Raw genomic sequence first — 13,388 nt, 5'->3', positions numbered from 1 at the left:
GCCCAGAAAGGGAGATAATTTACATATTTATAGGGTCATCCACACTAGCTAGTCCCTGAAGGAGCGCCCAGATGACCCTAAACATACAGAAACCCAACCACTTTTGCCTGGGCTTCTGGTCTGCCTTATCACACTACTGCACACCACCTTGGCAGGATGACTCAGTTTTGCCGTTGATACAACTGGTTTGGTTTCGTGATTAACAGCATGGGATCTGGAGCCAGATGCCTGGGTTCAAATTCCCTCTGTTATTCAAGCCTCAGTCTCCTTACCTGTAAAATGGGGATAACAGACCCTACCTCATTGGTTACTATGCGGATTACGTGAGTTATGACCCCCAGAGAACTTAGAACAGTGCTTTAGAAATGTCGGTGGTAAATGTCTGTAGGCTGGAGGATAACCAGGAGAACTGAGGGGACCAGGGGCCAGGGAAGCACTGAGCACAGGCCCAGGCACTTGGGAGAAACCGGGAGACGCTGCCACTTGTGCTCTTTACTTATGGAGCAGATTTTCCTTCCTAAGTCTGCATTAAACCATGTTGAACACCCTCCCCGACCCCTGGTAGGGAGTGGGGCTTGTTTGCCTCTCATTGTGCGGAGAGTGAGCGGGCACAGATCACAGCTCTCACAGGTGACCGAGGTGCCGGGGATGATGCGAAGTGGAGATCAAGGATGCAGGCGCCCATCGGAGCCCGCCCTCCATGTCAGCTGTGGGCAGGAGAGCCAGGGCCCCAGGGCCTCACCAGAAGAAGGAGTTGCCCCACTCGGAGCTGTCATCGCCCTGCTTCTGTGCCCGGACAGTGAGGTCGAAGCAAGACCCATCGTTGGGCCACGAGAAGTAGAAGACCCCCGAGTTGAGGATCTTCCTCAAGGCTGTGAGGCGGTCCTCCTCCTTGGCCTCTTCCTGAAGTGGGTAAAAGTCGGTGGCGGTGATTTTGTAGATTTCGGCCTCTGGAATTCTGCCCACAGATGTGCAGCCCGTCACCAACACCAGGAAGCTCAGGGAGGTGCCACCTGGAAGGGAGTGAGACGTGGGGGCTGAGGATCACGGGCGGCAGAGCGGCGGGCGGTGACGCGGGTGATGGGCAGCCGGGCTTTCGGCTGCAACCACGCAACTTCCTGTTCTCGCCTTTGCATCCCCCAGACCTCGCCTTCCTAAACTCCGTGGCTCGGGGGTCCGCCCTGTCACCTGAGCCCGAAGCCTGGAGCCGTGTTCCAGAGCCCGGCCCCTGTCCAGCAGCGGCAGCGTCACCTGCAGCCTGTTAGAAATGTGAATTCTCGGCACCACCCAGGCCTCTGGGGCCGGGCCAGCAGGCTGCGCTTACCAAGCCCAGGTGGTCCTGCTGCCCTCCAGAGTCTGCCTGGAGCCTTCCCAGCCCCACACCTCAAGCCTCTCAAATCCACCCTCCCCACGAATCCTCAGGGCCCCAGCCGGAGTCAGTCCTCCAAGCTCCATCGCCGGAGCGGCCTCCCAAACCCGCTTGATCGCAGACCTCCCTCCTTTGCTGAAATCCTTCCAGGCTCCCACTTGCCCACAGGGCTGAAGTGGGAACATCTGGGAGGTCCGAGCCACTCCTGCCCACCCCCTGCCCCTTCCCACACACAGCGCGCAGGGTCCAGCAGCTTTTACAGGCCGTCTCTGCAGCTCCTCAAATGCACCCTTGCACCCCTGGGCCTCTGCCAGCGAGGCCTTCCTCAACTCCCTCCCCAGTCACCTTCCCACCCTCAGCCTCTAGACCAGCAAGAGCCTTCCCAATGCCTCTACCCAGACCCCTTCCCAGGAGAACTCCTCTCCGCCCTCCTGGGGTGAGGTCGGCAGCACCTCCTCCAGGGGGGCTTCCCTGCTCTCCCAAGACACTGCTGGGTGTCCCTTCTAAGGGCTAAGTGGTAGCCCTCGTCACACACAAAGCTAACAGCCTCCTTCCCTGCGTGTGTCCCCCAGTAGATTGGGGGTTCCTTAAGGGCAGGGCTCTGTTTGGTTGTCATATCCCAGCATCCTGGCATTGCATACGGCAAGTGTTTGACGAACACTTCCTAAATAGGCCAATGAGAGAGCAGCTCGAGCCTCCCCTCCCCCGGTGAAAGGTTACCCCAACCAGTGCGGACCCCACTGCCAGGAGGAGGACACACCCCTCTCCGGGGATGCCACCACACCATCCATGGCTGTTTTCTGTTCCAAGGCAATGCTTTACTCTGGGGACAGTGGGGACACTGCCCCATAGTCCCCTTTCTCAGGAGAAGGCCCAGGAGATAAGTTGGGTAATGAGCCTTTAGGGGCTGGTGTGATTCTGGTCCAGAGCACACTCCTCCCAGCCTACTGAGGTTTAAAGGACCTGATCCCACCCAGATCTACTCCAAATGTTCAGTGGTCATTATCCAGAGCAATGGTGGTCAGCGTCCTTAGATCTCTGGACACTTTGCTAAGACCCCTAAGACTGCCAACTCCACTGCTCACTTATGCTAGGCTCCTTCCTCACACTGAGTGAGAAAAAGAGTCCTGCTGGGGGTCGGGTAACATCCGGTTTTTATTAAAGAGCCCTTCATTTGATAAATAGGTCACCACTCGTACCAGGCCTACCGGGGGTTGGGGGTCACATACAATAGGCAACCATACTGGCTCGTATCCCACGTCTCCAGTCACATGATCAGGAAATCATTTTGAAACAACAAGAATAAGGCAGTTATGCTGTGGACAGTGCCAGGTGTCAGGGGGCTGAGTTTCTTAAGCAGAACAGGCGTCGTTTCTGGAAGACAGGTGGGGTTTATGTGGGGTTGACATCCTCAAATTTCAGCCTCACAAATACAAATACTACCCCAGCCTAGAACCAAGGCCCACGCATCCCACCTGCCTCTTCCGGTGGGCTCGGCACGGGGTGAAGCAGAGTTCGAGAACTGTCCCCTTGCAGTGGCCAGAGGACAGCCCGGTGGGCTAGGCTGCGAGCCCAAGATTAGACCCTGGAGGGGGTGGGTTCCAGGGGCGGCACGGAAAATTCTACTTTACGTCTCTCCCTCCGAGTCATGAAGTGGGTTTCTGGTACCATTTCCTCAACAGCCTCTGCGTCGGGGGGCCGAGTCCCTGGCAAGAGTTCCAGGGTGCTCCGAAGACAGCACGCACTTCCTGCGCAGGGCAGTGGCCCGGGGGAGGCGTGGGGCGGGCATGCAACTGCAGGCGTGAAAAGGCTCTTGAAATATATGAGCGCAAAGGGAAGGGGCCGCCACCACCGAGGCGTCGGGCTCCCGAGTCCTGGGACGAGGGGCTCAGGAGAGGGTGAAGAATAAGAAGAGCCACCGTGTGGGAGCACGCGGGAAGCAGATGCTTTAGCGACAGTTAATCCTCAGGGCGATGCTTACCGTGTGCCGGGCACCATTCCACACACTTCCTCTCAGCACCCCCATGAGGGAGGTACAATTTTTAGCCCCATTCAAAGGAAGGGAGACAGAGGCGCAGGGAGGGTGAGTAGCCTGCCCGAGGTGGCACAGCGGGGAGGTGGGATTCGAATCCACTTTCTGGCTATCCCACCCGGGCAAGTTACTCAAGCCAAGTCTGGTTCCAGAGCCGGTGCTCTTAACCGTGTCCTTGCAGAAGTATGGCCAACCTGCCTAACAGCGCTGCTATCTGACACAAGAGACTGTCCCCGGGGAGCTGAATCACCCGCCCGGTGCACAGCTGGTCTGTGTTGGACCAAGATGCAAACGTGGGTCTCACCTTGGCCCAGGCTCCATCTGACCGTAAGGTCCAGCGGCCTTCAACTTCGGCTGTTGTCTCTCTAAGAACTGTGGTTGACCAATGCACCTCTCGCTCACTTTCAAATTGACACCAGAAGGGCTCACTATTAGTTTAAATGGTTGTGAGTGATATATTTTCCATCACGTGCTAAATGCTGACATGTAAAACCGTCGTGGGCCTCTTTACCAGCGTCCGGTGGAATCTAGACGGTGATTCGTACTCTCCGTCATCTATTGTTTAAAGGAATCCATGAACAAGATCTTCTTTAACAGACGGGATTTTCCCTCCTATTTCCAGTCCACTCTCCCCACAGAGCTTCATCCTAATGTAACATTTTGTGCTTCACCTGACCATATTGTACAGCAATTGGATTCTGCAGCTCCCCGTCTCCAAAAAGAGTGGCTTCTGGCTTGAGTTATCACTCAGGCAATGATTTTTAGTACACGATTGGTCAAACGATGTAAACGAAACATTTTTGTTAAATAATTGTTTCATAGAAAAAGTAAAGATTTGTCAGAAAGGCTTCTCTTAATGGGATGGATGGGACTTACAGTTCGTGGATAAATATTATTTATTGAAGGAATGAAACTATCAATAGATTCTATAGTAAGTCTAGTTCTATTTTCCATTTTTATAGCAGTAAACACTAAGAGACCTCGTTTACATTAATAAATAGGTGGGAACAGAAAGAGCTTCATTATAGAAACGTCACTCAACCCTTCAAAATCCTTCTGAGCTACACGTTAAAGAAAAAGAAATCACAATACTCTATCAACAAAGTTACTGTTAATGCTGTCAGCTGATGCCCCAACTACTTCCATTTTGTGGAAGGCAAACAATTGACTATCATCTGGCTTGTCAACAAATCTGCTACCTAGTCATTGAGGTGACTGGCCTCCTCAACTGCTGACAGTATTCTGAACTGTCCCTGTGTTTGGCACCCTAGAGGCATTTACTTCTGAAGCAGCTCACCACAGTGAGATTCCGGGCAGGGGAAAGGTAAGAGAGCAGACAGGTGGCTGTGGATGGAACAGAGAGGGTGAGAAACCGGCCCCTCATCACAGGACATGTTTAGGCAAACCGATTCCTGGAAGGAGTGGAGGGCTTGGAAACTGTTCTCCTCAGATCGAACCATGTCCTGCACTGTGGACTGTCTCTGTGACCCCCAGAAGAACAGCCCTAGGCCTCCGTCCCTCCAGGAGGGGGACCTGCCCGGCCTGCTCAGCCTGGCAGGGGTCACTCCAGCCCTGGCATCACCCCGTCTACCCATCTGTGTAACAGCCCCTGTGCTCTCGTGCACTGCAGGAGACACGGGTTGGGGGTGGTACCGTGAGGATGCTGTTAGCCTGTGATCCCACACAGAAGGCGTCTCTAGGGGTAAAAGTGAGGCCGGTGGGACGCGCCACCCCGCCCCCCACCCCGGCGTGGGAGAAATCCCCTCTGCCGTCACCTTGAGCACGGGATCCAAGCTGTGTTTCCAGTAACCCAGGATCAATTTTCTCACGGCCCAGAAGTAAACTGGGCCTGGGACGGGGGTGGGGATGTCTCAGAAGTCATTAGTCAAGGCTGAGTCCAGGGGCTTGAAACCAGTTAGGGCCTTGTAGCAAGGCAAAGACAAAAGCCAAGCTTGCCTTGGCCTCAGAAGACGGGGCTCTGGGCTCTGCACGCCTCCAATGGCCTCTGGGGCCTCAGACAAGTCCCAGGCCCTCTCTGGGCACCAGATGGGCTCCCCGTCCCTTCCAGCTCCAACACTCTGATTCCAGTGCTCTGGCCCAAGCAAGACCATGCCTGGGTGAGAGGTTGCCGGCCAGAGTCAGGTGAGGAGGAGGTGAGGGCAAGAAATGGGTCACAGGCCAAAAAGACACACCACAACCAGGAGAGGTCACACCCGCACACAGAGGCAGCCTGAGTGTGCAGCGTGGGGCAACGGAATGCAACCAACTCGATATATATACTTGTTCACGGGGACAGGGCTTCAGTCTGGGAAGATGAAAAACGTTCAAGAGACGGATGGTGGTGACGGTTGCACAACAATGTGAACGTCCTTCGTGCCACTGACCTGTACGCTTAAAACTGCTTAAAATGGTAAATTTTATCTTATGAATATTTTACCCCAATTTTAAAAAGCCTCCAAAACCTCAATATCGATGTAGAAATCCTCTCCCTCAAAGCCCAGCTCCAAGTCAGAGCTGCCCAGGAGAAACCCCGACCCCTGCAGTGCCAGGGTCCGAGCCTCCTCTGTGGCCACCTGTCGTCCATCATCTGGCTGGGAAGGGCGGGCGCTGGAGTCCCGATGAGTCAGGGGCAGACACAATGGTTCATTCAGGGACAAGGCTGGGCATTTTCTGTGCCGGGTTTTCTCTGTGTTTGCTCGGCCTCGGAGTTCTCTCCCCGGCCAGGTGCGTACTGATCTCAACCCTGGGTGCCTACAAACTGTCTTACCTACTCGTCTGCTTGTAGAGGATACTCTCAGATCCGTGAACATGGGACTCAGGGAGCCTAGGCTTCCCCAGCTGTGAAGTGATGAGCTGCGGCCGGAGGAGCCCGGAGCTCCCGCCCCTACCCCTTACCAACGAGCTCAGAATTCTAATGATCTGTATCCACCTGCTCATCTCAAGTACCTCTGTATCCTTCCCTGCCAAGAAGATGAGAGCAGTGAAGGCAGTGGTGCGCTGGCAGCTTTCACCAGCTCCCAGGAGCCAGCGGAGCACATCACAGCCCAATGCCACACTGGCCTGAAGTCAGCCGCGGTGGGTGCATTTACACCACAGAAATTGGCAAACACGACCTGTCAGGGAGCTCCCCAGAGAGCTGGAAGTCAAACAGTGGAGAGCACACCACTGGGTGTAAGGATTAAAATAAATTATTACAACTGATGGCCATCCCCTTTCAAGACTTGCTGGAGGACACTGCCTTCCCCGAATCTCAAAGGCTCAGAGACTCAAAATTCCCTCTCCAGAGACGTTCCATTCTGCGGTGACTGCCCAGAGAAGTCAGCCCTCGACTGGCCTGGGCAGACTAACCACCACCAGGAGCCCCTGACCGGAAGGCACTCAGCCTGGGCCACATACCTAGTTCTCCCAGAAAGACCCACCCCTGCAGGACAGCCTCCCCCAACACTCAGTACCCAAGTTCAGTCCATGTTCATTCTCTCATGTAAGCCCCTTCAGAACTATGCAAGATAGACTTGAGGCAGTTTTCCTGCTTTTAGAGGAAATTAGAAATTAAATTAACTAGGTCAGTCTGCTGAGAAGCCGAAACTAGATTTGAGGAGGGCTATCTGGCGGAAGGTTTACAGGACTGCCATGTACAGTTTCACAGGCTGTGCACTGCACAACTCCAGGAGACGCAATTCATTAGAGACCTCAATTTCTTCAACTCCTGAAGCTATGAAATAGAGAGGCCTTGAGAGCTTAGGTGAAAAGGGAGTTAAATCCCTATAATCATTGGGATAAACTCTTTCCATAGCTATACCCTCACTCTCTATGCTTTGTACCGTGTATGTGTCAGGAAGCCCAGCTCCGGGGCTTACTGCGGGGGCTCCACCCGCTTCCTGCTGCCATTTCAGAGAGGAAGGAGGGATTTTGGCTCTCCACGAAAATCTACAAACCTGTATATGTTTCTTAATTTCTAACATAAAAGGCTATTTTCACTGAGGTAGATTGAAACTGAACAACTGCCCCAAGTTAAGAGCCTGAGGGGAAGTCTCTCTCTTTGTACAGAGGCCTTCAGCCTAAGAAAATCAAAAGGGGCGGCCGACTCCCACTCGGGCTGGTTGTCTCGGTAGCAAATGAAAGTTGGAATTTCACTCTGTGCTGCTGACACCCTCCCCAGGTGGGGAAAAAAACAAAACAGACCATAGTCCTGGGGTGGGGACTTGCAGTGGGAAAAGAAATTCAAGTTAAAGCCAAACACTCCTCAGTGTAGCCAAAGGGAATTTGAAAAACTCAATACGAGGCCCAATCCTTCCATCCTTCAGATACCCTGGGCACTTTCAGAAATGTGTTGAGAAAGGCCAAATAATCCTGACATTCCAAAAGTCAAACGCATTCTCACCACGCTCAGGGAGCCGTCACAGCCCACCCTGCAGGGTGACGCTGGTGGGCAGGGCTGAGGGGATTCAGAGCACACCAGAAATGGGGGCTGGGGACCAGAGGCTGTGCTCACTCACCCCTCGGGGGAGGGTGGAGGGCTGCAGGCGGGGAGGATGGCCTTGTCCAGGGCAGCTTTGGGAGTTGGTCACCTCCCTCCACTCCCTGCCCCGGGATGAGCCTGCTGCAGCTGGGCACCCGCAGACACCCTGGCTCACTCTGACAATGTCTCTGGGGGCTGCCACCCTTCCCAGTTAGGACCAGTTCCCTGGATCTGACCTCAAATCATAGCCCAGGAAGAAAAGCTTTGCCCTGGAATGTGGGGAAGGTACTGCCTTCCTGGCCTTGAAATCTCAGCCTTTCTGTTCCTTCCAGGACAGAACAGCCTAGTGGTTGAAGGAAGCCGCTGTAGCCAGAAAGCAAGAGTTTAAACCCCAGTCGTCACTTGAGGACTGCCCGACTTCGGGCTAGTGACATATGAGAAATGGACCATTAATTTATGTACAAGAAGAATGTTGCCAAGTATAACTAGGATGCCAACAACTGTAACATATCTTAAATGTCCAGGTGTTGTAATATAAAAACTGTGTCACAGCATAGATGAAATACAACGCTTAAGCTCTCTGTCAGTCACAGTCCCTACCTCACAGGTTGTTGGGAGAGCTGAGTTAATAAATTTAAACACTTAAAACAGTGCTAGCTCAGAGTAAGCACCATGTAAGGTTAGCTGTCATCCTCATTTCCTCATGACTGAGGAAAGGCCACAGGAATTTTTCATAACCTCAGAAAAAAAACTGCTGCAGGGGAAAAAATCTACAGAAACCCTTGGCACGCAGCACATCTTCATGAAAAAAGCAAGGGTCTGGAGGCGGCTAGATCCAGGTTTGAATCCTACCTAAGCTTCTTAGGCAAGCTCCTTTTACCCTCTGAGTCTGTTTCCTTTACTGAAAACGAGGATAAAGATACCGTATCACACTGACTTGTTTTTAGGATTAAAGAATCTAATGTCTACTTAGCCACTGGCACAAAACAGACATTGAATAAGTGCATTTTGTCACGAGGGTACTGAATGCTTTTCCTAAACACTGTTGGGAGATGATCAATGTCATCATCATAGTTCAGAAAAAAAACATCCCACTAAAGAAAAGACCAGAAAAGTAACAGCAAACAACAGGGCTGTTCTGTCAGCTTTCAAAATCCTCAATCCAGGAAAACAGCTGCTCCGTGGACGTGGAGATGCACGCGCTCAGCTCGGGAAGAGCCTGCGTTTGGTGAACTCACAGCCTCTTCTGGTCTTGGCCCCGTAAGTCCTCGGAGATACTCAGCTGTAAATGAGGCAGCCGAGAGGGGAGGAAGGACATGGGGGCTGCAGCCCCAGAAGGGCACCAGGGCTCCCAAGAGGTCTAGGAGCGCAGAGGTGAGCCAGGGGTCCCACACGGAGGCGGTGGCACCCCACCCCAGCCTACGGCTCCGCCCCTCGAGTATCACGCCGAGCAGGATGCCCACTTGCTCCTGTAATTCTCTGTCCCTTCTAGTCACACTACACAGCCCAGCTCTGAAGATCTTTCCGTTGCTCTCGCTCACACCCACCCTTGGTGCCCGACGGTCAGGTGCTGGTGGCTTTTCTCTCCTAGCCAACAACGCGCCGTCCCAGCTCCTCTCCCTCAAGACACACCCAGCAAGTCCAGGGGCTCCGGGCCTCTGACCGCCACCCCAATTGGAACACAGATCTCTTGTAAACAACAAACAAGCCCCTGGGTTGAGCCCTCCACCTCCAAACCAGGCTGGAAAACCTTAGATCCTGGTGGGCACGCGATGAAGGTGAGCTTCCTCTGCAGCCAGGGCGCGAAGCACCCCTGGCAGGACCAGGCTGCGCTCACCTGGACCTCCTGCCCAGAGGAGCTGGCTCGGCGAAAGAAACATTTTAAAGGATGATAACAGTTAAAATAGAACGCCTAAATCCCACAGTCTTTCCACACTAACATAAAGAGAGGCTCTGCCCGGCACCAGAAATCTATCTAGCCAGGGGGGTCTGACAGCTGCTGCCCCTCGGAGTGGGTACTCACCGGACTTCAACCTGAGCTCCCCCAGGCAGCCATAAGCATCAGTGAGCTTTCCATACTGGCCTTTAATGACCTCCTTTTCTTCTGGAGCTGGGGAAGAAACACAGCACAGACAGCATCAGCTGAGCCTCCTGTTGGAGTTCATTCACTGCAGCTTCCAATGCAGCTCCCACCCACTCGGAAAAGAAAACGCAGAGACAATAGCTCGGCCCCAAGTAATATTTGTGGAGGTCTGAGGATCAGCAAATCACTGAGCTGCAGTAACTCAGACCTCCCCACCAAAAGCTTGCTCTCTGGAAGCTCCGACAGCTGCCTGCGGGCTGGAGAGGCAGAGGGGAGTCCCCGGCTGGCAGACGTGAGTGTGAGGGTTCGAGCCCGGGCCAGTTGCTGCAGGCCGGCCCCGTCCCTCTGCGCCGCAGTCCACATGCTCAGGAACAGCAGTGAGTCATCACTCCCTGATGGGGAGGACCGTCCTTCTTAACTATCGTCCACCGGAGGCTGCGTCGTTCAAGTGCCCACCTGCCCCCAGGGACCAGCTAACACATGGGGGCTAAGCAGGAGGCCTGGGGCCAGTGAACCCCAAGGCAGGCTGATGAACAGAGGCCCCGGGTCTTCAGCAGTTACTGGGAACGCCCAGGGCGAGACCCAGCCCGGTGCAAAAGCGAAGGCAGAAAAACTGACAGAGAGAAAGGCTGTTAGAAGCAGGGAGCCCTGAACCTTGACGATGATGCCGCAGACGCCACTGGAGATGCCGTCGGCTGTTACAGGGGCCAGGCCTTTGTACCCCTTTCTCAGAAGAATGTTTCTAAATGCACAGGACAAGACATAAACGTGGATGGATCCTCAAATAAGGGCCTGGCAAACACCATTAGGGAGACTTACGAGGAAAGCAGTTCCTCAGCCTCAACTGAGTTCATCTACTGAGTTGGCCAAAAAGTCCCTTCGGGTGTTTCCATACCATCTTATGAAAAACCCGAACGGACTTTTTGGCCGATCCAATAATACAAGGGCTCTCCACCTGGGGAGACAGAGGAAGGCCTGGGCAGATACCGGAGCTTCACGGATAGCTTGTGGGGGAATCCGTACGATCTCTAAAATTGTACGCACAATTGTTGATGTATATTTTTATGAGGCTTAGATCCATAATTTTCATCAGAATCTCCAAGGAGTTACATGGTTAAGTTATATGGTTAAAAACCAGTTCAATAAATGACATTTTCCTCCAACGGTCATGTGAATTTTTCTAATTGATTAGGTTTTTTTTTGGTGGGGGGGATCAGGGAGAAGAGTAACCTGAAGGTAACTACCATAGCCCTGCCGACTCCATCGACTTGCCGCAGAGGATGTGGGACAGCTGGGAGGCGGTGGAATGATGTATTAGTCTCCACCGCCGCGGTAACAAATGACCCACCACATGCTCAGTGGCCCAAGACAACACAAATTTGTGGTCTTATAATTCTGCTTGTCCGAAGTCTCTGAAATGGGTTTCACCGGGTTAAAATCGAGAGGTCAAAAGGATGGGGTTGCCTCTGGAGGCCCTAGAAGAGAAGCCATCCCCCTGCCTTTTGCAGCCTCTAGAGTCCCCTGCAGTCCTTGGCTACTGGCTGCTTCCTTACTCTCCAAAGCCAGCAATCGCATCACTCTGATATCTGCTTCCATCTTCATACCTCATTCTCTCTCCTTCTCCTGCCTCCCTCTTCCATCTGTTAAGGACCGTTGTGAGTACACTGGGCCCCCAGATGACCCCAAACAATCTCCCATCTCAAGGCCCTTAACGTAATCACATCTGCAAAGCCCCTTCTGCCACGTGTAGTAACTTTCACAGGAACTGGGGATTAGGGTGTGGACATCCGAGGGGCCCCAGATGGATACAACCCAGTTCCTGGAGCCTCTCCTCCCCGAGTCTATTCTCTGCCCAGGGTGGTGACAAACCCGCCATTAAGGGACGGGCCCTGGGCCCTGGGCCATGGAGCCCTCCTGGAAGTGGCCTGCTCCCTGCTCTAGGACACGTGAAGCCCTAGGACAGGTAAAGCCTGTGAAATCCCAACCCCACAGATGGAAGCGAACTGCCCCTTGCAGGCCCTGTTTGGGGCCACGCATGGTGTCTCCCAGTCTAACCAGGGAGAGGCCTGGTCCTCACCTCGGGGGACAAGTTGCTCAATGCAAGAGAATAATTCTGACACGAAAAAGTCATATTTTAACCCTCAGAGACTTACAAAGCCTTTGAACAGAACCCTGAAGCCGGAGTATCATCTGGGTCTCACTTTGCTGACCCTAAAACATGGTGGTCTTTGTGCATTCATGCACCTCTGCAAATAGTCCCGACCGAATAAACAAAACCCCGGGAAACTGCCAGCCAAAGTTAATGTGGTCAAATCCACACTTCAGAGGTGGGAACAGGGCTTCAGGAGAAGCCGTGGAAACAGACTGACCCCTTGCCCTGCTGGATCACAGAGGACAAGCCCGCACACCATGTCCCCCACCCCTGCGCTGGGAAAATTAAACAAACACAAACAAAAAAGACTTTTCATCCTATTTTAAAAACAAAGAAGCACAACGCCACCAGGCCACTTTGTCCCATTCAAATCCTGTAAATGATTGACTCCTGAATATATAATCAACACCATTATCCCCGACGTTCACACGTGGTTCACACGGCAGGTCACGACCTTAGTGCACGTGACAGTCCTGGGAGATGCTTTTGCTCCACCACAAACAGACTGACGGTAAACCAACCAGGTGGCCTGAAACATCGAACTTTCTCAGCTCTCGGTTCCGGAGCCTGGAAGTCTGGAAGCAAGGTGTCAGCGGGCCACACTTCCTCTGGAGGCCCCCGGGGAGGGTCCTCTCGCCTTGTCCTGGCTTGTGGCGGTGGCCATCCATCTTGGCCTTCCTCAGCTTGCCGCTGCGTCACTCCAACCCCTGCCTGCATCGTCACGTGGCTGTCTTCTCCCCGTGTGGCTCTGTGTCTCTCTCCTCTTGTAAGGACACCCATCACACCGGATTTGGGGCCCCCTCCAGGATGACCTCCATTCAACCTAACGAATTACACCTGCAATGACCCTATTTCCAAATAAGGTCACATTCCGGGGTACCCTCTTAAAGCCCAGACTGCCGGCAAACCGTCTCTCCTTTTCTCCACGCCCTCCTCTCCGAGGCCCCTTCTGACCCCTGCAACGTGGAAGCAGGATGCGTCCCATCCCTGTGACGCAGGCCCCCTCGCGGCCCTCACAGCCCCACCTGCAGCACTCCCGGGGGCCTGGCCTCCCAGGCAGCCTGTTCGAAAACTGCCCAACATGCCGCCTGCCCCAAATAACTGTTTCCTCACTTAGTGTCGAAGGAAGAAGAAATCCATTTTGCTCTTCAAGAGGGAGCTCACAAATCAGATACATACAGGCCTCAGGCAGGTAATGAACGAGTGAAGCTTCTGGAGGGGCCCTGGGCGACCAGAGGACACACGCCCCTGCTGATGGGGGCTCACGGTCCGTTCCCACCCTGTTACCCCAGG

At 53.7% G+C, this 13,388-nt stretch overlaps 1 protein-coding gene across 10 annotated transcripts in view; it reads right to left on the bottom strand.

The window, feature by feature from the left end:
- SYNJ2 (synaptojanin 2) overlaps window positions 1-13,388 on the bottom strand; it is a 113,592-nt gene that overhangs the window by 70,968 nt on the left and 29,236 nt on the right. For 9 of the 10 annotated variants that reach the window (XR_013830791.1, XR_013830792.1, XR_013830793.1 and 6 more), the window contains exons 2-3: window positions 9,884-9,970; window positions 743-1,013 (exon numbers count right to left, since the gene is read on the bottom strand). Coding sequence is in view for 4 of the 10 variants with exons in the window: in XM_079939355.1 (XP_079795481.1) it covers window positions 743-1,013; window positions 9,884-9,970 (358 nt within the window). In the remaining 6 variants the exon portion in view is untranslated. The remainder of the gene's footprint in view (window positions 1-742; window positions 1,014-9,883; window positions 9,971-13,388) is intronic. The other variant, XR_013830796.1, reaches the window with a different exon arrangement.

The sequence above is a fragment of the Stenella coeruleoalba genome (genome assembly GCF_951394435.1).
Source record: "Stenella coeruleoalba genome assembly, chromosome: 12".
Taxonomy (NCBI): Eukaryota; Metazoa; Chordata; class Mammalia; order Artiodactyla; family Delphinidae; genus Stenella; species Stenella coeruleoalba.
The sequence above is the reverse complement of the archived record's forward strand: the minus strand, read 5'-3'. Positions and strand labels throughout refer to the sequence as shown.